This window comes from Bubalus bubalis, chromosome 17, assembly GCF_019923935.1.
Source record: "Bubalus bubalis isolate 160015118507 breed Murrah chromosome 17, NDDB_SH_1, whole genome shotgun sequence".
Taxonomy (NCBI): domain Eukaryota; kingdom Metazoa; phylum Chordata; class Mammalia; order Artiodactyla; family Bovidae; genus Bubalus; species Bubalus bubalis.
Window position 1 is genome coordinate 6,544,695 of NC_059173.1, and position 23,652 is coordinate 6,568,346.

At 49.3% G+C, this 23,652-nt stretch overlaps 1 protein-coding gene across 2 annotated transcripts in view; it reads right to left on the reverse strand.

The window, feature by feature from the left end:
- The window catches only part of ASPHD2 (aspartate beta-hydroxylase domain containing 2), a 32,558-nt gene that overhangs the window by 6,883 nt on the left and 2,023 nt on the right, over window positions 1-23,652 (reverse strand). The window contains exons 1-2 of one of the 2 annotated variants that reach the window (XM_025267426.3): window positions 6,098-6,232; window positions 897-1,998 (exon numbers count right to left, since the gene is read on the reverse strand). In XM_025267426.3, coding sequence (XP_025123211.1) covers window positions 897-1,704 — 808 coding nt within the window. In that variant the 5' untranslated portion in view covers window positions 1,705-1,998; window positions 6,098-6,232. Of the gene's footprint in view, window positions 1-896; window positions 1,999-6,097; window positions 6,233-23,652 lie in introns of those variants that run through there. The other variant, XM_044930007.2, reaches the window with a different exon arrangement.

Here is a 23,652-nt window from a genome sequence, read left to right on the forward strand (position 1 = left end):
ATTCTGGAGAGCTAATATCCCTCTTCACCGAGTAGCATTTGAGCCTGCTTTTATCGAGTACTCACTCTCAAGAACACTCCCACTCCAGTGTTCTTGCCTAGGAAATCCCACGGACAGAGGAGCCTGGCGGGCTATAGTCCATGGAGTTGCAAAGAGTTGGACATGACTTAACAACTAAACAACAACACTCTCTAGCAGGCTCTGCTTGAACAAAGGCTTCACAACTCACACTACCAACATAGCTCTGTAAGAAATGGTCTTTTTTACCTCCACTTTCCAAATGGGGAAACTGAGGCCCAGAGAGGTGGACTGACTTGCCCAAAAGGAACCCAGCCAGCTCGTGGTGGAGCCAGGACCCAAACACAGGCAACCTGACTTCAGACCCTGTTCTCAAAACCACTGCTATGCACACTACGCCTATTACCAACCTCCTTAGAGGCTGAACAAAAGCAACGTAACACCAAGCACCACCTCCTCCTCGTGATTAGGAAGGCACTCTGGTTATCTTCCAGCCTCTTGGACCTCCTGACAAACCTCCAGAACCACCTCAAGAGCCTCTGGCTCTAGAGCTACTCTGTTCCATACAGCAGCCACCACAGATTTTAAATTTTGGATTAAAGTAAAAATCGAGCTCCTTAGTTGCAGCGGCCACATGTCAGGCCCTCGACAGTCACATGCGGCTGGCTGGCAGCTCCCGCCCCGACAGGGCAGACAGGGCCCCTGATGGAGCACCTGTCACAGGGCAGGTTGATACTGACCACGCCTTTCTTTTTTGACTCAGTCTCTGCTGCCAACACTGTGTACACCTGACCCATCGATTTTGATCAGAGTGCCAGGAAGCGCGTAGCTTTCATGGGGCCCGACTTAGGACCAGAGGCCCCGCCCCCGCCACCTACCTAAATGGCACCGGACGCGGATGTTGGTGGGGCCGTAGTGCTCCGTGATGACGGTGCCGGGGCTCAGCACGGAGAGGCACGCGTTCCCAAAAACATTGTTGCCAATACAGGTCCGAAGGCTTCCCAGCAAGCGGTACGTCCGTGGGCACTTCCTGCAGTTCCGGGGGACGCAGACCCCCTGGTTGACCAAGTAAAAGGTGACCCACTCCCCGCTGGGGGTGCTGTTCATCTTCCAGCCCTGCGGGAGGCTGCAGTTTGAGAAGGCTTTGTACAGGGTCTCGAACTCGCACAGGATGGTCTGGAAGTTGCGCTCCAGCAGCTCCACGTCGTGCTTCTGGGCCTCCCGCGAGAAGTAGGGCGCGGTGGGCAGGTCGGGCAGGAAGAAGACCTCCGGCTTCTGGATGGACGGCCGGCTACTGAGGTAGCGGCCCTGCTCGCGGATGCCCTTGTGGATGCGGCCCATGCCGGACCACGAGTAGCGCTTGGCGTACTCCTGCAGGTTGTGGTAGAGCTTCTGGTTGAGGCCCTCGCTGTGGCTGCAGCGCACGCACTCGGCCGACTGGCAGTACACGAAGCCGTTCTGCAGCCCCGCCGCGTCGGGGCCCTGCATCAGGGCGTTGACCGAGGCGTAGGCCCGGGGCTGCTCGCGGCCCACGTGGTAACAGTACCACACGAACAAGGCCATCAGGCAGGCCACGCTGACCGCCGCCGTGGTGTCGCAGTCCCGCACGGACTGGATGCCGGCGGCGATGCAGTCCCTCAGGCCATCCAGCGACCAGCCCCAGGCCACCAGCCACTCGAGCGACATTTTGGGGGGGAGCTGACGGGGGTCCGAAGCGAGGTCAGCCGAGGTCAGTCCTCGGGGGTCCCGAGGGCACCCACGCCGTGCAGCCTAGCGCCGGGGGCGGGGGGCGGCTGGGGCCGGCGGGGGCATGGCGGCCACGGGTCCTGGGCTGCTGCCGCGGGTGGCATGGACCGACCTCTGCGCCCACCGCTCCAGTCCCGGAGGGAGTCCCTGCGGGCGGCGGCGAAGGAGCAGCTTGAGGTCGCCTTTAGAACGTGGGGCGGGTCACCGTGCAATGATTTTTTAGGCAATCCAAACCTGAGATTAAAAATAATAATAATAAACCGGCATCAATTTTTACACTCGGAAAAGTCCTCAACTAAAATGCAAAAAGCCCCAGATGGTTTTATCAGATCCCTGTTGGAAGAGGACACACTTCTCCTTTTGTGCATTCTTTCCCCATTTCCCAAAACCCTGGTGGTGTCTAATCTGGGTCAAGTACTGTTGGATAATTGCAGCAGTCCCATCTGTTTTGTCATCCTCAGGAGGAGCTACGATCCCCACTTTATGGATGAGGAAACTGAGGCTCAGAGAAGTCCTATAACTCACCCCAGTTCATGCAGCGGGGGCAGGGACACAAAACCCATCTCACTTCAAAGCAGGATCTACTGCCATACTCTTGTAAAGAAGGCATGTAATAAATGCTGCTTCTCCCTAAATCTCTGTAATGGAACTTGCCCAACCAGGGACTGAACCCTCACCCTCTGCAGTGGAAGCTGGGAATCTTAACCACTGGACCAGGAGGGAAGCCAACTCTCTTGTAGTTTTTATTAAAGAGAAATCTGGATTCAAAAGCATCTTACAAATGGCAAAGGCACTTAAAACCTCATGTTCTCCATTTTACTTTCTCTTTCACAGCACTTCATCATTCTTGTTTATTTAATCTCTCTTCCCCTTCTGACACAGGCTGGGCTTAAATCAAGCTGGAAAAGCAAGTGGGCTCCCTGGGGTCAATCCGTGGCAGACACTGGACATTTTCTGTCTACTCGCTTGGGAGGCTACCTACTGGCCTCACCCATGGTATTATGAAGTGAAACGATGGATAGAATGAGGAGAGAGAAATAGAAACCCTTTCTGGTCTCTGCCTCCAAACCAGACAGAAGCGTTTTACCACGTAGCTCACTTATGTTTCGGGCCAATGTCTAGCACACTTATTATCCTAATAATCTAAAAGATGATCAGAGCCCAGCTGTCTCATTGCCAGTTGACACATATACACTATTGATACTATGTATAAAATAAACAGCTGATAGGAACATACTGTATAGCAGGAGAACCCTAACTAAGGCACTCTGGTCACCTAAATGGGAGGGGAATCCAAAAGAGAGGGGATATATGTGTAAGTATGGCTGATTCATTTTCCTGTGCAGAAGAAGTTAACACAACATGTAAAGCAACTCTACTCCAATAAAACTAAAAACAAAAAAACCCAGAGATGTTTCCCAGTTGAAACTCTTTGCCCACCTTCTTTTTAATCAGATGAGAACAGCCAGGTCTATCTTCTACTACATGTGTAGTAACATTCCCTCATCTTGAGAATAATTCAGAAATTTTGTTTGGTACTACCCTCTCTCCGGAGAAGGCAATTGTACCCCACTCCAGTACTCTTGCCTGGAAAATCCCATGGATGGAGGAGCCTGGTGGGCTGCAGTCCATGGGGTCGCTAAGAGTCGGACACAACTGAGCGACTTTACTTTCACTTTTCACTTTCACGCATTGGAGAAGGAAATGGCAACCCAATCCAGTGTTCTTGCCTGGAGAATCCCAGGGACGGGGAAGCCTGGTGGGCTGCCGTCTATGGGGTCGCACAGAGTCGGACACGACTGAAGTGACTTAGCAGAAGCAGCAGCACCCTCTCTCCTCTCCCCCAGGAATAGGAGAAGGCAACTAACAAAAACAGGAAAGCTGTACCCTCCCCTTTCTCTGGGGACTAAATTTGGCCTAAGCGTTCTTGCAACATAGCAGAAAGGTTAAGAACCCAAACTGGGCAGGTCACTCCTCTAACTCTCAGTTTGCGCATCTGTGTCGAGGGGGATGACGGGTTGAAAGTGCTTATGATCAGGTCATCATCTAACGACTTCTGTGACATGTGGACTCCCATCTCTATGAGCCAGCAAACCAAAGGTGGGCCGTCAGGGAAAGGTACCTCAGCAGTGAGAATTCCAGCAGCCAGAGGTAAACTCTTGTTGCCACACACCTCAAGAGACTTTTTCATTTGTCTCCAGACATGCAGAGCTATTAAAATGAAAGGGAACCCTTAGCTTCTCCTTAACTCCCTACTTTTTATCTTCCCAGCTTAGGTTGAATCACTTGACTATGATATTTAGTAAGTCAGAAACACACATGCTGAATATTCATGGACATGTTTTATGTTTCTAGGAAAAATACAAGAGTAGGGAGGTTAGAAGCTAAATTTTTGTCCTCATGCGTCCTCCATTTCCTCACAGATTCAGGAGAAAGGGAAAGGCTGGGTCCCTGAATGGAAAAAGCCCCTCCCCAACCCCGCCCGGGCCCTGGTCCTCGCTTGGACCTCCCATCACTGGCAGCTGTTTCCTTTTAAATACCAAGGAAGGAAAATCGTGCAGAAAGGTGTTTTGCTTGCAAGCCTTCTCCCAAACAGAACCCCAGGATTCTTGAAATTCAGTGTGAAACTAACATCTGCATGATAATAAGCACTTTTACTAAAAGGATTTCCCCCCTCACTGAGCTGAAGCCCTAATTGGAACTTTTACACCGGGTCTCTCAGGAGGAAAGGTTTTTCTTAAAGGTTCCAAGAGTGAGATGATGATCATTTAACAAACACCTGTTAAGTGTTAGTTCCCATCAGCCTTGCCTACGGTTCAAATCAATCAAAATGAAGACCCCCAGGGACTGGGTGGATGACAGGGACTTCTCTCTTCTGGACACCTACACTGCTAACCCTCCCCACCCCACCCCCAGAAAGCCTCATTCTGTACAACGCCAGCCATGGACGCTCCCTGGGCTGAGCTCGAAACAAAACACAGCACAGGCTCCTGCTGCCCCAAACCCCAGTTTTGGACCCTGCTCACGAATTCACAAACAGTACCGAGAGCTCACGGAAGGACTCTTCACACCTGTCCCTTACTTTTAGCCAAACTATCCTGGCAGAACCTAAGCCCAGAGGTAGATTAACAAGCTCACAGCCAAAACGTGACACTTAAAGGAAACCTTTACCTTTGCAGGGTGATTGGCAGTTTATCAAGCACTGGTTTATTAACCATCTGACCCTCCTAGACCCCAGCCCTCCAGCTAGGAGGGCATGAATGTCAGCAAGCTCCATCCCTGCCCTCCCCACCTCCCACCCAGCTCTTGCCTCAGTCATTTCCAGCTTTCTTTGCACATCTGTTCCACTGCTGTCCTCCTCAGGGAGGGGGACACCTCATTGCTGTCCTTAGTTCAATAACTCCAGATCTTAAAAGTCACTCGGCTCTGGGGAATAGGGTCTGAATTTGTGGCCACTTTTGGGTGAACAAGTCCCATCAAACACAACTTCGGGTACAATGAATATCTAGGAAAGAGACTCAGCTCTAACCTGGTTAGTCCAGTTACATCACCAGTTCAAGAGGCTGCCCAGTGCTAAAGAGCTTCTGCTCACTCTCAGGGTATGGTCAGGCCACCCTAGAAGACCTCCAAGGAGCATGGCAAGAAGCGTGATGCATGTAACCAGGAGCCTGCCCAGGGCCAGCCCTCTGCTGCGGAGAACCCCAGACCTCTCCTCCTCACTTTCTGGGCCAGCTTTTTCAGTACCCACCCACTCAGGAGACTGGGGGGAAAGGGGAGGACACAGGATAGGTTAAGACAGATGGTGACCACCAGGAGGGCAGGGGCGGGAGAGGATGAGGAATGGGACGATGACGAGAGTATTGACAGGAAAAGTGGGTGATTAGGGAAGACGGCTTAAGGTGATGCCTCATGGGACAGGTGAGGGAGGGTCACCACGGGAAACGGGGAAAGTGGGAGATGCACAGGGGTCGGGGGAGGAGAGCAAGCCCAGGAAAAGGACCAAGGAGGATGGTCACCGAGGAGGGTGATGCGGGTCGGGGGTGTGAACACGGCGGACAGGGTCGCCAGGGGCCACAGGGAGGAAGAGGTGGATGCCCGGGCCGCGATCACTGCCGAGGCGGTGGCGCTCAAGCACGTAGCGAGCGCTGGGCGGCGGGGGGCCCCTCCGCGGGGCCAGGATGCGGGGCGCTGAGCATCCTCGGAAGCCGCACCGCCGGGCGTGGGGACCGTGGGCCTGCAGCCGCCCGGCCCCCGCCGCCTCCTCCCCGTCTCGCAGGGATCGGCCCAGCCGCGCCGCCCTCCAGCCCCGCAGCCCCGGGAGACCCCCGCTTACCTGTGCCCGGGCACGCGGGGCGGAGGGGGCGGCCGCTGGGGCCGGGGCGACGCCGCCGCCCGAGGGCGCGGACGCCTGGACGCCCCCTGCCCGCGCCGCGGAGCCGCCGGAGCTGAAGCCGGAGCCGGAGCCGGAGCCGAGCCGGTCCCCTCGCCGGTGCCGACGCCGCGCTGCGCTCCGCGGGGACCACAACTCCCACAATGCCGCGCGCGGCCGGGCGGCTCGGGGAAGGGGCGCGGGCGGGGCGGGCGCGAGGCGGCCTGCGGGGTTGGGACCGAGACCCCCGGCGCCCGGCTGCGCCCTCTACGGGCGCGGGGTCACCCGGGGCCCCGACCGCGAAGCCTGCCTCGCGTGGCTTTCGCGGGCGCGGCCGCGGCCCGGAGAGGGGAGACGCACTGCCCACCCGGCCCCAGGGCGCGCGCAGGCGGGGCGGCCGGGCGTTAATTCCCCGCTGCCGGTTCTCCCTGGGTGCCCCTGTCCGTTCTCCCTCCCTGGTCCCTCTCTCTCTGCTGTCTGGTACTCTCCCTCCTACATTTGCCCCTCTCCTCTCTCCCACCTTCCCTCCCTCACTTCCTCATGCCCCTGACATGACACCCTTCTTTCCTTGACGTATTGATTCATCATACACTTATAAGGCCTCTTAGGCCCTTGGAATGAAACCGCAAATCAGACAAGATCCTTAGTTATCATGGAAAGTGCATTCGTTCTATCATTACTGGGCAACCTCTCTGGAGAATGGCAACCCACTCCAGTATTCTTGCCTGGAGAATCCCATGGACAGAGGAGCCTGGCGGGCTACAGTCCACGGGATCGCAAGAGTCTGGACACGACTTAGAGACTAAACCACCACCACCACCACCACCCTCTATGGGGCTGACCCCTGCTGCTGTCCAGGGAGCTCCGACAGGGCCCCTGCCTACAGGGAGTCACCATCTAGCCAGGGTAGGGGGATGCCCAAGTGATCACAGGGGAAGTGAAAGTCGCTCAGTCGTGTCTGACTCTTTGTGACCCCATGGACTATACAGTCCATGGAATTCTCCAGGTCAGAATACTGGAGTGGGTAGCAGTTCCCTTCTCCAGGGGATCTTCCCAACCCAGGGATCGAACCCCCATCTCCCACATTGCAGGTGGATTCTTTACCAGCTGAGCCACCGGGGAAGCCCCAAGTAATCACAGGTACAAACCCACAATCACCTACCAGGCTGAATGGTACCAGGACAAAGGCCAGGACAGGAGGAGGGTGCTTAACAGCAGGGCGGAATGCGGGGGTGGAGGCCCCAGGGACACCTCTCTGAGCAAGGGGGTGTTTGACGGAAGACCTGTGCAAGACAAATAAGCCTACAGGGGCCACAGGTCGGGTCATTTGACTGGCACCAGGGAAACTGTGCACAGGTAGGTTGTGGGAACACCAAATGGGACTGCCAGCCCACAGTCCATCCGTTCTGTCCCAGAACCCACCTCTCACCTCACCACCGCCCCAGAATCCACCTCTCCCTGTCCCAGAATCCACCTTGGTCATTCCTAGAACCCACCTCTACTGATTTCCAGAATCTTCACCTCTTTCATGTCCCAGAATCCATCTCACCCTTGTCCAGGAACCTACCTCTACTGTGTCCCAGAATCCACTTGTCTCTCTCAAAAACCACCTCTAACCATCTCTATTAGAGCCCCAAATCCACATCTATTGTGCCCCAGAATTTACCTTTGCCGTATCTTAAAATCCACTTCATCCCTGTCACCTCCCCACTTTTCTTAAGTCCATGGGAGGAAGAACTTTTTTTTCACCTCTTTTATTCTACTAAAATAAACCAAGATGCATACATTGGGAAACTGTAAAATGCATCCAGATTTGCTCCAAGTGTGGGTAATCGACACGGGTATCAGATTTAGAAACATTAAACATGTTGTATCTTTTCACTGCCAGACTCGCAATGGTTGAGCCTGGGTAGGGTGGAGAAGAAGAGGGGAGGGTATTTGGTGCCTCTCACGTTCAGAAAGTTGTTCAAATTTAGACTTCTCCAAAGACACATATATTCAGTCACTGCATCACCCTGACAAGGATGAAAAAGAAAACTATTTCTTCATAGTTGTAAATGTGTGTTCCATTACTGGACCACACCATCTGTAGTACATTATGAATTAATATGGTCTATAAATCTCATAATTATCTTTGACCAGTGCAATTATATAGCTCTGTATTTGTTAAGAGTATTTATTTGTTCAGTGGCGACATTACCATACACACATTCTGCTAACCCTGCTTGCCATTCTTTCCTCTGGGAGATCCTGGAAGGTGAATTCCCCCACGGAAAAGGGTATCAGGCCTTCCAAAGGGGGCTTTTGGGTGAAAGCTCCAGATGAATTGTCACTGCACTAACGAGGAGTTGAGATGAAGGCCAAGTGCATGTAAATTGCCCGTCTTCAGCCTGGCTGTCACCAGCACCCCGCCTCCTCTCCCTGTCATCTCTAGGGCAGTCATTCCCGACCCACTCTCAGGCTGCATGCCCTATCATTATGCCATCTCGTATACTTGTGGGGTCCACCCAGCTCCCTCCTCCTATAGATGGAGTCACTAGGGGTCCAGACAGAAAACATGCCTTGCTCAATCAAGGTCACAGCAAGTCAGTACGGGGATATGTAGACCCTCAACAAATACTTGATTGGTGCATGAAACAAACGGGTATAGTCACTTTATAGAGCAATTTGGTAGCATTTGCTGAAACAAATATGTATACCCTAAGAACCAGTAATTTCACCACTCTATATGTACCCTAGAAAAATCCTAGCATAAAGGAACAGTTACATTTTCAAGTTATATAACACTGTGCAGCTATTAAAAAGAGCTACATGTATGTATGAAAATATAAAGCTCCTGAACAAATGATAAAGCCAAAATAAGAATTATATAAGCAGTATAATTTCATTGACATAATACACACAAATACAACACAAAACATCATGGTGTCTGTGGATACATACACATATTTATGTAAAGGGAGGATAAAAGCACTGGAAGAAAACCCTAGTATCTTCTCCTTTTTAAAACCTGAAATAACAGAACTTCCCTGGTGGTCCAGTGGTTAAGAATCTGCCTGCCAATGCAGGGGACATAGGTCTGATCCCTGGTCCAGGAAGATCCCACATGCTGCAGGGCAGCTCAGGCCTGTGTGCCGCCAGTACTGAACCAATGCTCCAGAGTCCAAGCGCCACAAAAGAAGCCACAGTAACGAGAAGTCCCTGGAACCAGAGAGTAGCTCCCGGTTCCTGCAACTAGAGAAAGCCCGCATACAGCAACAAAGGCCCCTTTTTTTCCCAGGCAAATGCTATGCATTTGCAAACATACACAAGTATTTTAACTTTTAAAAAAAAGAAAAGACACAGAGGGTCATTCTCATCACTCCTACCCAACACTGTACTGGGTCTTCTCACCAGAGCAATAAGGCAAGAAAAAGAAATAGGAGGTATTGGGGGGAAAAATTATTCATAGTAGCAACAATACAAAACTGTAAAGAACTCAGCAATGAATTTAACTAGAATAGGGAAGATAAAAAAGTGAAATAAAAGTATTGAAGGGCACAGAATAAATCGTGAATAATGACAACGTATGCACAAATTCACGGATACCAAAGAGATGACATCACAAAACTGTCAGCTTCCCTGAATGATCTATACAATTTAAATCAGTTTTTATGACAGTCTCCCTATTTTTTGTGCAACAAGATAATCTGATCTTAAAAAGTTCATAGAGAAAAAAAGCAAAGGGCCAAGAAAGCAGAAGACAAAATGAAATTACCTAATAAAAGATAAGCCAGGGATATGAGCAGGCAAGTCACACAAGAGGAAACACAAGCAGCCAATAACCAACTGGGAAGGTCGAGCATGCCCTCTGCCCATGAGGGAAAGACAAACTAAAACCACAATGAGACACTGCTCTGCTTTCATCATGCTGGTCAAAAAAAAGGCCAGCTGATGCCAAGTACTGGTGAGGCTGTAGAGCAACGGTGCTCTTGTATACTGCCGGTGGAGCGTACATTTGCACGCGCACTTGGCCCTCTGTCAGAAACTCTGAAGGTGTGCACAGCCCCCAGGGCTGCCATGCTCCTGCCATGCTCCTTCCTGGCATATATACGCTCCAGGGCACTGATGTTGAAACGGAGGTTTCCACTGGTGGTTGCAGAATTTATACAGTGAGTCATGACCGCAGTTTAAAATGATGAAATAGCTAAGACAGTTGTCTTCTGTTTTTTTAGCTAAGACAGTTTTTTTTTTTTTGGAAAGCATCCTAAGAGTACTGTGAATCTGTGTACGTGTGAGTGTTGCACTGGGTCTCAGCATAACATGCATTTCTGATAGCTGGTGGCAGTCAGGTCAGCTTGAAAGCCTACCCGCTAGAGAAGTGTTCAGGGTGGGAGGTGTACAGGAATGTACACTACAACATTTTGTGAAAAACTGGAGGTGGCAAGCATTCACGGGAGGAAAGTGTACACATAAATTCATACAAACAAATATGATGCAGCAGTTAAAGTGCTCGAGACAGAGCTCAATGTTTCACCATGGATAAATCTCCAAAATATAAAGTTGAGCCAGAAAAGGAAATTGTAGATAGTATGCATAGGATGATAGAGATGCTAAGTGTGAACTCATGCAAAGAATGCTGTTTAGGAAACATACATATATTTTATATGTTATATATGCATGCATAGATACATATTTGTGCTCACAGAAAATGTATATATTAATATATGTATTAATAGTAAAAATCTTGCATGGGGACAATTAATGCAAATTCAGGGGGAGTTACTTCTGAGGAGGGAGTACAGAGGAGAGGAGAGGAGAGGGATTGGGGCAAAGGGTACATGGTGAGAAGGGCTTCAACAGTATTTTTAATATGTTATTCCTTTACAAAAACCAAGGGCTTCCCAGGTGGTGCTAGTGGTAAAGAACCTGCCTGCCAACGCAAGGGACATGAGAAGGTTCAATCCCTGGGTCGGGAAGATCCCCTGGAGGAGGGCATGGCAACCCACTCCAGTATTCTTGCCTGGAGACTGATGCTAAAGCTGAAGGCCAACTCATTGGAAAAGATCCTGATGCTGGGAAAGACTGAATGCAGGAGGAGAAGGGTGCAACAGAGGATGAGATGTTTGGATAGCATCACCAACTCAAGGGACATGAGTTTGAGCAAACAACGGGAGAGAGTGAAGGACAGGGATCGCAAAGAGTCTAATATGACTTAGCGACTCAATACCACAAAAACCAAAGCAACAAAGCAAAATGTTAAGATTTTCTAAAAGTGAGGGGTGGGTCCATAAATGTCCTGTCATTCCCTATGAATGTTTAAACTGTTATACAATTATAAATTATAAGGAGGCAATCTGATTAGGTAAAACAAACTTTGCTTTTAAATGTTTGGTTTGCAAGTTTCCAAAATGACCTGAGCTACTGGGAGATTTTCCAGAACAGCTATTTCAACTGTTTCAGCTTGGAGGTTCCTAGTAACCCAGTAAGGGCCAGAAGAGGGGCCGAAGGGAGTGGGGTGACAGGCACGTACCCGGGGTGTCTTAGCTACTTGCCTCTGAGCAGCTGGCTTTTCATTAGCTTCCATTTTGGGGCACCAAAAGATCCTAAGACTAAAATAAGTTTGTAAACCATTGCCCTGCTGCTGCTGCTGCTGCTAAGTTGCTTCCGACTCTGTGCGACTCCATAGACGGCAGCCCACCAGGCTCCCCCGTCCCTGGGATTCTCCAGGCAAGAACACTGGAGTGGGTTGCCATTCCCTTCTCCAATGCATGAAAGTGAAAAGTCAAAGTGAAGTCGCTCAGTCGTGTCCGACTCTTCATGAACCCGTGGGCTGCAGCCTACCAGGCTCCTCCGTCCATGGGATTTTCCAGGCGAGAGTACTGGAGTGGGGTGCCATCGCCTTCTCCGCTACCCCAAATAAAAGGTAGGAAGCACTGGGAGCAGGGTTGGGAGGAAGGATTGGGAGTTCGAGGTTAGCAGATGAAAACTCCTATATAGGATGGATGAAGAGAAAGGCCCTACTGTCTAACACAAGGAACTAGATTCAATAAATATCCTGTGATAAGCCATAATGGAAAATCATAGGAAAAAAGAATATATATGTAAAACTGATTCATTCTGCTGTAGAGCAGAAATTCACACAACATTGTAAATCAACTGTACTTCAGTGAAAAAAACAAAGCTACAAGGCTTTGCTGTGGACACTATCAGGATAAGCCTGAGGCAGAAATCCTATAGGGAATGAGTTTGCATCTCCCCAAACGGCTTGATCACACTGGATGATACACTCTGGTTGGGGAGCATATACGGAGGAGTAACTCTTATCTGCCCAGAAAGCAAAGCCACACTTCCCTTTCATCAAATGCCTAATGGGCTTCAAGAACACATCTAAATCACCTTGAGCAGATCCAATAAAGTGCTGCTAACATCTCCTTTGTGTCTGAACAGACGGTGAACTTCCTGCTTACAATGCAAAGAGGGAGAAGCAGATGTGAGACTGCTGCTTGTGAAGCCCAGGAGAGCACGCCGTAGACACTGGACTTCCAGTGAATTCATCAGAATTTCTTCCCAAAGCCAACACCTGTTTCTGCCACCATCTTCCACTGGGTCACCCCGCCCTTGAGCTGACTCACTGCCTTCATCTGGACCACTCCAGTCATTCCCCCATCTCCAGAGGCTTTGAAGGGTAGGCGTGAGAACCTACCGGTCTCTGTGATGGAAAGACAGACATCAGAAGCATGACTGGGTTCATAAGCTCTTTAAGAGAACAAGCCACTCTACCCAACCTGGAATAGACTTCAACCTCTAAATGGACTTCAGTGGGTTTTGCTCCCTTTCCCACCTTTAAGAGCCCTTCTTGGTGGTCATCAACTGTGATCAACATAGGCTTCCATGTCTGCACCCAGTGGGGGTTGATATTAAAATTATTTAACAACCAGCACACCATGGCAGCAACCATCAGAATGGATACAGACTATCAAAACAACAGGCACAGCCAGACCAATGCCTACAGACCCGCAGCAGCCTCAGACCAAGTGGTAGAGAAATCTTATCTTTGTGGAATTTCATCCAGCAGCAGAGACATCTTAAAGCTCCCAGCTAGAATGGAGAAGCATCTTCTTGTTCGGAGCCCACTTTTCTACATTCCCAACAGTAGGAAGCCGTACTGCCCATCAGCTACTTCCAAGCTCTGGGAAGTCACCTGAGAAGACTATTCAGCACAGGATTATTGAACATACACTCTGTGCTGTGTCCACTGAACACTCAGCAGTAATCAAGTATCGGTGGCCTCTGGGTTAAATCCAGCACAAAGGTATGTTCAGTGTGGCCTGCATGGGCCTTTAAAAAATTGTCAGTCTGAAGACAGAAGACCTAAATAGACACTTCTCCAAAGAAGACATACAGATGGCCAACAGGCCCATGAAAAGATGCTCAGTATTGCTCGTAATTACAGAAATCAAAACTACAATGAGGTATCATGTCACACTGGTCAGAATGACCATCATCAAAAAGTCTGTCAAGAATAAATGCTGGAGAGGGCGCAGAGAAAAGGGAAGCCCTCCCACATCGCTGGTGGGAATGTAAATTGGTACAGCCACGGTGGAGAACAGTGTGAAGGCTCCTTAAAAAACTGAACTCAGAGCTATCCCATGATCCGGCAGTTTCTCTCCTGGGCACATATCCTGCAAAACTCTAATTCGAAAAGGAACATGCACCCCAGTGTTCACAGCCACACTATTCACAACAGCTAAGACAGAGAAGCAGCGTAAGTGTCCATCAACAGATGAATGGATAAAGAAGATGTGCCACATACACACTCACACAATGGAATGTTAATCAGCCACAAAATGAATGGGATAATGTCAACTGCAGCTACATGGATGGACCCAGACATTATCATCCTAAGTCAGTAAGACAGAGGAAGACAAATAACCATACAATGGAATCTAAAATATGATACAAATGAACTTAGACTCACAGACATAGAAAGCAAACTGAAGAGTTCCCAAAGGGGAAGGATAAACTAGGAGTTTGAGAGGAACAGATACACACTACTGCCCATAAAATAGATAAACAAGACCTACTTTATAACACAGGGAGCTATACTCAATATCCTGTAATAACCCATAATGGAGAAGAACCTGAAAACCTGTGTGTGTGTGTGTATAAATCACTTTGTTGTACACCAGAAACAGAACATTGTAAACAACTACACTTCAATTTAAAAAATTGTCAACTTTAAAAAATTAGGAGACACCACGTGCAAACCTGGATTTCCAGCTTCTTTTGAAAACAAAACAAAACAAAACCTGCGATTTCTGGCCACCTGGGGCCAGATTTCAGCAAAACAGCAAACAGGCTGGTAGGAGGCTTGCTGCAGGCACCCCCAGTGTCGCTGCTCCCAGGACCAAGGAGGACAGTCAGGCGCTCCCATCACTGACTCTGCACTGCGTGTTTTTATACTAAGAACTAGTCCCTGCTTTCATGTCTCTGTCAAAAGTGGGAAAACAAAAGCCAGACCGAGAGAGCTGAATGATTTTTATTAGCCTTGGCCTCCTTCCTTGTTTATGTTACCTGACATGTTCCGTAGGCACTTGAGTTTGTAGCTCCCGGACCACAGCGATGCCAAAAAAAAAAAAAAAAGACCTTTAAAAAATGAATTTCTGCCTCTGAGAACTTGCAGGAGTGAGGATTAAACTTGACAAGCTTCGGAGCCGGCAGAGGGGAGGAAGGAACAGTGAGTGCAAAAGGCTTACAAGTGTGAACAATCTGGGCATGTTTACAAGTGGACACAGGGTGGGATGAATTGGGAAATTCAGATTGACACGTGTGAAGCAGATAGCTAGTGGGAACTTGCTATAAAGTTCAGGGAGCTCAGCCGGGTGCTCTGTGATGACCTAGATGTGTGGGGGGTGGGGGTGGCAGGGAGGAGCAGGAGGGAGGGGATGTTTTATGCATATGGCTGACTTCACTTCACTGTACAGCAGAAATTAACACAACATGGTAAAGCGATGACACTCAAAGAAAGAAATGGCAGGAAGCCCACGTGGCTGGGGGAAGGGAGGGAGAGTGTGGAGGGAGAGGGGTTTGGAGAGAGAGCAGGCTCAGATCTTTTAAGCCCTGGGAAGGAGCTTGGGTTTTATTCTAAGTGGCCTGACCTGGGTTCTGCTCAACACCACGCAGGTTCTTGAATGAGTCTTGGTTACTGGTCCTTGTAGATCACGGTAGGTCAGGGTGGTGCCAACAGCAGGGGAAGAGGAGAGGTGGGTCAAAAGATACCCAGTTCACCCTCCAGGAAAAGGAAACCACATCCCAGCGTGGATGAGGAGCTAGGCTCAGGCTCAGGGTCTGCCGACAAGGGCTATCTATGGCCAGATGTCTCCAACTTCAGGGCAGAAACGCCTCCTGGTTCCAGGAAGCCCAGGGATGCAAGCAATAAAAAAAACTTCAGGATCTGGTTTGGAAGATAAGCTACTTGGATGCGGACTCAGAACTGCCGAGATGGAGTGAGAGGCACATTCGATTGGTCCGGAGTCCCTCGAGAGATGGCCCTGATCTGGTCTTACTGGAATCTGCAACTCCTGTAAAATGCTGCCCGGGGCATGACTCACAGAGGTGATGTCCAAACCACTGCCTCCATCCCGGCCCCCCAGGCTCCTCCCTCTTTCTGCAGCTGCAACCCGAGAGGCCTCTGCTCCCTCCAGGGAGGGGCCCTGGGACCTGGCGTCAGCTTCCTTGCCTGGCCAGCTGCCTCTGCACACTGCAGGTCACCCGGATGTCCTGGATTTCAGGGCAGAGCAGCATGTTGGGAGAGTCCAGACAGCAGAAGTCTCCTCGTCTCAGGTCAGGTTCCTAGAGGGAGCAGGTGAGCATGCAGAGACACAGCTGGAAACCACCTGGGTCACTGTTACAGGCTCCTACTCAGTAAATAAGCCTAGGGTGGCTCCTCAGACCTAAGTCATCTTTGCATTTCTTATTAACGAGTTTGGTTTTCATGCACCTGGGAATCTGCAACAGCCTGAACCAGATGCATGGGGGTTTAGTTGAGGGCTGTTTTTTTTTTGCAAGCTTCTATTTTGCTGTCTTTTGCTCTACATTTCCCCCTTGCTTCTACCTGTCTGAGGTAGTCATTTAACAGCCCTACCAGATTCTATCTAGCTGATTCCATGGTGGTGTGAGAGGGTGGCTGGGTCACGACATGTTATCAACTCATCCTACTGGTCGACACATACGCCCTCCCTAGAACTGCAGGGCTGTGTATTCCAAATTCCTCGGAGTCTTCAGATGGCAAAGTTGTCATGGTTTTTCTTAACCTGAGATGCACTGTTGGGAATTTTTTTTTTTTTTCTTTACAAACTCACACTGCATTTGGTGGGAAAAAGCAAGGAGCTTTAGACTCAGATTCAGGTTTGAATGCCCAACTCCATCCATCACTGGCTGTGTGGCCTTAGACAGGGGTTACCTGAACTCCCTGAGCCTCAGATGTCCACCTGACAGGCTAAGTACCAACCTCATGGTATGGCTAAGGACTCAGTGGGGTGACATGAATCCCTTATACAGTCAGCTTTAGGGGAGATCCAAAATATCAGCGTCCTCCTGCCCCCAGCCTTCTTATTCCCACATTTCAACCCTTTTCATCCAGGCTGCTGCCCTCAGGATCTCGCTTAACCACAAGAGGAGTTGCTGTGATCACACAGTTCATTGCCCTTCACAGACTCCAGTAATCCTCAGAGCTTCAGCCAGCATGGAGCCCTTGCCAGGCCTTCTTTTTTTTTTTTTTTTCCTTGCCAGGCCTTCTAAAGGCTGTGTCCTACAGAGTGCGATGTTTGGAGCACCATGTTGATTTGAGAAATTGGAAATTCAGAGCGATGGATTGGAAGCACAGGGGGTAGGGGGGATGTGGAAGAGACTTGGGGGATCAGAAAGGGCTGTGAAAAACCATGGGACCTGCTGAGAATAGCAACGAACAAGCCTGATGAGGCCGGGCAGCAGGTGCTGGAGAGATCTACCTGGCATACAAGAAGGAAGCCTTCATACCGGCCAATGAATGAACTTGGGAGGATGAAGAAGAAACTTGGGGAATGGGCAAACCAGCCAGCAGCCTCAGGGCAGTTAGAAGGATTGGGTTTTTGCTCAAATGCTACTGATGAAAGAGGACCTCCTTGGCCTGGGACATACAACAGCCCTTGAGTTGATGCCCTGCTGACTTCCCCGCAGTGCTTACCACCATATTGCATATTCATTGTCTATTTATTGGTTTGGCTCCTCCACTACGATACAAGCTCCAGAAGGGCAGGGACACTTGGTCTCTCTTGTCCTCTCCTGCATCTCCAGCTCCTAGAACGGAGCTTGGCACACTGCAGAGACTTGGTACCTACATGTGAATATGTATGTGACTGAATACATGAGAGCCATCAAGGAGATGGGTGGGGATGGGAGGACCCTGGAGATAGATTTGCCATGGTTCTCAAACTTAGGATGTCTCAGGATCACTGGGGCTGGGTTCAAATGGGGATTGTTTGGCCCTGTGCCTGACCAGCTCAGTCTGGGGGTCTGCATTCACCAGCTCTTCAGACTGTTCTGAGGACCTCAGATGTTTTGAGGGCCCCACTGAGAAAGCCTGGACTTGCCTTAGAAGCTGCTGGATTTCCCCCCGTCACTCTCCCTCCTGGAACAATCTTCCCTGAACTCATCTCAGAATCACTTTGTGCTATCCAGGCTCTCGCCTTAAACAGCTCTTCTATATACACATCTTGATCCGTCACCTTGGGGAAGCCCACCCAGAGTAACTTGAAGCAGCAGCAGCAAGAGCTTTCTCCAGATGGTTCCATTCCCAGATGATGCTCCTGGGCTCCCCACACACTCCTGCCTACGAATTCTACTTGCCGGCACACTATGAAAATTAGTTATTTTCACCTTTAGCTGTTTGCTATTCAGTACTTCATGGCTTCCGGGATCTTATTTCTCAGTGAATTTCTGTGTCTGATCTGCCCATGGTAGAGAGCACCCTTGGATGACAGGGACTGCCACTTTTATTTTCCGTCTTTCCCTGAGTGCCAGCTGTCTGAGAGGATGCTCCGTGAATGCTCTTACCTCAGTGGCCGATTAGCAGCCATGGCCAGGCAGTGCCCAAGTGCCTGGGACGTGAAAATGATGATAAGGGCGATAACAAGAGCAGCTTCTTAGCTGTGCAGCCTCTGAGCGCCTTCCTTTCCAGAGGACCGGCGACTTGGTAGAAGAGGAATTTTCCAATTGTTATGTAACTTTCACTGTTTCTTCCCTACTCTTTGGCTTTCTTTCCTGCCCTGATAACGTGATCTGTCCCTAAAGGAATTTAATCATTTAGCCTTAAGAAAAATATGCCCACAGTGTGAATCTTTTGGTGGATGTGGAGAGCTGGAACTTTGCAGGCAGAACAAACAGGGTGCTAATACCTTCACCTCTGCTGACTCACCTTCCACTGACAGCAGAAATCGGCAGGACAGATGGCTCTGGCCCTCTGCATTTGTGGAAATGTTATTTCACTTCTGTGCCCGTTGCTCATCATAAAAGCAACGGCAAAAATAATGAAAGGGCCACCATGTCTGGCCGTCAGTTGTTGCTGGTGGGGTGATGTATGTATGTATGTATACACGCATGCATGCATGTGTTGCACCAAACAGTCTGATCTTTCATGAACATGCTTCCGACACTCCTTCAGTTATTCCTCCCAACCCCAAACCAAAGACCCCTCCTGGCTCCTGTCTCCATCGCTGGCCCCCACCACACCCCCCCAGCACCCTTGTTTTGAGTATTAGAAGCCAACTCTGATTTCCTTCCACTCGCAAGTGCTTGCTGCAGCTGGTGGACATGGCCCCCACCATCTCTCCCACCAGCATCCCACTTTCCCATTCTCTTGGTTAGTGTGGCAATTCCCAGCTTCACCATTCCCCAGTCAGTATCCCCCCCATCCATTCACCCGGTATATCACTGACAATTTCGGCTTTCTAAAGCAACTTCTGAGCTTCCCTGATAGCTCAGCTGGTAAAGAATCCACCTGCAATGCAGGCGACTCTGGTGCGATTTCTGGGTTGGGAGGATCCACTGGAGAAGAGATAGGCTACCCACTCCAGTTATTCTTGGGCTTCCCTGGTGCCTCAGCTGGTAAAGAATCCGCCTGCAATGTGGGAGACCTGGATTTGATCCCTGGGTTGGGAAGACTCCCTGGAGAAGGGAAAGGCTACCCACTCCAGTATTCTGGCCTGGAGAGTTCCATGGACTATATAGTCCATGCAGTTGCAAAGAGTCGGACACGACTGAGCAACTTTTTCACTTTCAAAAAATCCCTGGTTTCAAAGCCTCACAATGTACCCATGGAAAAGATATGCAGATTCATTGGCTTGGATGTCAAGTCCTTCCAAGGGAGCCCCAACCAACCTGGACACACTCATCCCCTATCCTCCGGCATCGGTATTTTCACAGGTCATCTCTACGTCCAGGGCTGCCCTCCTTCATTGTCATGTCTGTAGAAACCCCGTTCACTACGCCAAGCCTCACATCATGACCATCAGTGGGTGCGTCAGTTTAGTCAATCCTCACTGTTGTTGAGGGCTCCGGGCACGGCGCTAGGTGCTGGGGATTACAAAGATGAAAAAAGCATGGCCCCTGCTCTCAGCAGAGGTCACAGTCTAGTAGAGGAAAGCGACGAGGGAGCAGTCAGTAAAGCTGCTTCAATAATTCAGATTTCTGTGTAAGCAGAGAAAAGAGGCACCTGACTTTGACCTTGCTTGTGGGGCCAGGATGGTGGGAAAGGAGGGAAGCAGATATGGAGGCAGTGATCCGGGGGCAGTCAGGTGAACGTGAGAGGGTGGCCCAGGAGCCCAGGAAGGAGACGAAGCAAGCACAAGGGGCTGACGGAAGCCCAGCCAGGTGGTCTGTCACCGGGGACAGCTGGGAACAGGCAGCACAGAAACCCTGGGCCTCAGCCAGTTCGCTGGAGAGGGGAAGCAATGGGAAGTGTCTCCTGGCTCTGGATGCTCACTGGTCAAAGTTTATCCCTTGGGGATTTGAGTCTCCATCGAGGCCTCTCAAGAAGCTTCTGGGGAGATCAGATCCCAGGTCCTGCTACAGGAAGCTTCAGCCAAGCCTAGACATGATGGGAGGTGCAGTCTCCACGAGGCTGGTGTGCCTGCGGACCTGGGTACCAGAGCTGCTGCGGCTCCTACATGGCAAGTGCAGTGGATGGCGTGCCTGATTCCAGCCTCACTCGGGAGGTGGTGGGGGGCAGAGGTGGAGGGGGGCAAGGAAGTCAGCAATGGGGGCCGTGGAGACGGGTGATGGCAGCTGGGCTTTCCAGGAAGCAGAGCATCAGTTCTGGGCAGTACCATCCACCTCTTGAATTCTCATTTATACTTATGCCTTCTCATGATATCTGGCTTCCAGAACATAATGCCTGGTCTCTTTTAGAAAACGAAGCTACCACATGGAAGGTAGATTTCAAGAAGGCAACTCTAGGGGGCAGAGAGATTAGCTAGGCGGCAACTGCGATTATCTTAGTAAGGGATGATAAGCATCTCAACTACGATGGTGGCAGTGGTGATGGAGAGGAAAAAAAGAACCTGGTAGATATTTGGGAGGCAAAATGAACAAGATTTGATGGCTGATGGAAATGGGGATCTTATGGACTGCATCGTGCCCCCTCAATTCATATGCTGAAGTCTTAACCCCCAACATGATGGTATTTGGAGATGGGGGTCTTGGTAGGCAATTAGATTTAGATGAAGTCACAAGGGCAGGCCCCTCATGATGGGATTAGTGCTCTTATAAGAAGAGACACCAGAGAGCTAGCCCTCCTCCTCTCTCTCTGCCTGTGAGAACAGAGCAAGAAGGTGCCTATCCATAAGTCGGGAAGAGAACTCTCACCAGAATGCAACCATGCTGGCACTCTGATCTAGGACTTCTAGACTCCAGAACTAATGGGAAAATAATTTTCTGTTGTTTAAACCACCCAGTGTATGGTACTTTGCTATGAAAGCCTCAGCTGACTAATACATGGAGGTTGATGGAGAAGAAGGAATTAAAGTTGATTCCAAGGTTTCTATCTTGGGTAACTGGAAGGAAAGGTGGCAATTTCAACTTGTGAAATGGAGAAGGCAGGGAACAAGGCCACTGGTTTTGAACGACCCAAACAAAACCCAAAGGCCAGAATAGGAGGATGCAGTTGACACGTTTTTATATCATAAGAGAAATTTCAAAAATTCTCATTTGTCTAATTCTTTTTTGAATCTATTTTTGAAAAATTAATTAAAGGAGATGAAAAGAAAAATCTCATCTTCTGGTATGCCAACCTGACAACGGTTAAAGAAAAGCATTATCTTTCATTTCACGTTACCACCTTACAGAGTGGATTTAAAAAGTAGATATATAATCATCCCAGTTGCTGAGCTCTTTTTTAGCTCAGAGAGTAGGAGGTAGACAGGCATGCAAGAGGCTCATTTAGCAAGTGTATTCCCAGTTATGTTGCTGCATTGTCCTGTGGAGATTTAAACTCTGAGAACAGCAAATAGGCTTGCTGTCCATAACAAAGCCACGTCTGAAGTCAGGAGCCCGTGGATCATGAATCTGCTTCAGCCAGTATCTCCCTGGGACTGATTTCTAAAGGGCAGAATCAAGACAGCATGCTGGGATCCACAAACGCTGTCAAGCTTTTCTTATTATCATTTCTCTTCCATTGTCTTCTTTGCCAAGTTGTGCTATTGTTTCTCTTTCAAATCAGGTCTTAGAAAAACACATTACAGGGACAGTTTTGGACATCTTGAAATTTCCAGCAGCTCTTTCCGTAAGTGCTGCTCTGTTCCCATGGCAACCAGCAATGTTTTGAAGAGGCAGTGACAGGTTCAGCACAAACCAGCTACCATGGGGAGTGCGTGTCAAGTCTACCGGCTGAAGTCAAAGGCAGAGTTACCACCTTCTAGGGCTTTCCTTGACACAGCCAACCTGACCTTCTAAAGAGAGAGAAACAGAACGATGATGACAAAGTCATTCCCCACCCCCACTCCCCGGCATGCCAGGTCTGTATTCGGTTTCTCTCTCCATCAGCAAGTCGTTCTGACTGTCTTCGGTACTCCCACTTTGAAGACTAGTGGAGCAGATGTGGGGATTGTGAAACGTGTGTGATCGCAGCGCGAGCGAGAGGAGACGTGCTCTGGCAGGGGACGTGACTCGCCCATTGGCTGGCATTTCCTTCCTTGTGGAATCCATTCCCAGGAAGCCTAGCCTGTCTTGCTAGGAAATTTCAAGTTGGATTAGTTGTTTTAAGTATTCATGGTTTTTATTGCATCAAAAAATAAAATACTTAGGAATAAACCTTACCAAGGAAGTGAAAGACTTAAATGAGAACTACAATAAAAGAAATTAAAGATGATTCAAAGAAATGGAAAGATATCCCATACTCTTGGTTTGGAAGAATATTATTCAAATCACCATACTACCCAAAGCCAACTACAGATTTAACGTAATACGGATCAAACTACCCATGGCATTTTTCATAGAACTAGAACAAATAATCCTAAAATTCATATAGAACAATAAAATACCCAGAACTGCCAAAGCAATCCTGAGGAAAAAGAAAATAGCAGGAGGCATAACCCTCCCAGACTTCAAACAATACCATAATGCATTACCAGTCAAAACAGTGTGGTATTGGCACAAAAAGAGACATATGGATCAATGGAACAGAATCAGTTCAGTCGCTCAGTTGTGTCTGACTCTTTGGGACCCCATAGACTGCAGCACGTCAGCCTCCCTATCCATCACCAACTCCTGGAGTTTACTCAAACTTATGTCCATTGAGTCGGTGATGCCATCCAACCATCTCATCCTGTCATCCCCTTCTTCTCCTGCCTTCAATCTTTCCCAACATGAGGGTCTTTTCCAATGAGTCAGCTCTTCATCTCAGGTGGCCAAAGTATTGGAGTTTCAGCTTCAGTCTCAGTCCTTCCAATGAATAATCAGGACTGATTTCCTTTAGGATGGACTGGTTGGATCTCCTTGCAGTCCAAGGGACTCTCAAGAGTCTTCTCCAGCACCATAGTTCAAAAGCGTTAATTCTTTGGTGCTCAGCTTTCTTTATAGTCCAACTCTCACATCCGTACATGACTACTGGAAAAACCACAGCTTTGACTAAATGGACCTTTGTAGGCCAAGTAATGTCTCTGCTTTTTAATATGTTGTCTACGTTGGTCATAACTTTTCTTCCAAGGAGCAAGCACCTTTTAATTTCATGGCTGCAGTCACCATCTGCAGTGATTTTGGAGCCCCACAAAATAAAGTTTGTCACTGTTTCCACTGTTTCCCCATCTATTTCCCATGAAGTGATGGGACCAGATGCCATGATCTTAGTTTTCTGAATGTTGAGTTTTAAGCCAACTTTTTCACTCTCCTTTCACTTTCATCAAGAGGCTCTTTAGTTCTTTGTTTTCTGCCATTAGGGTGGTGTCATCTGCATATCTGAGGTTATTGATATTTCTCCCATCAATCTTGATTCCAGCTTGTGCTTC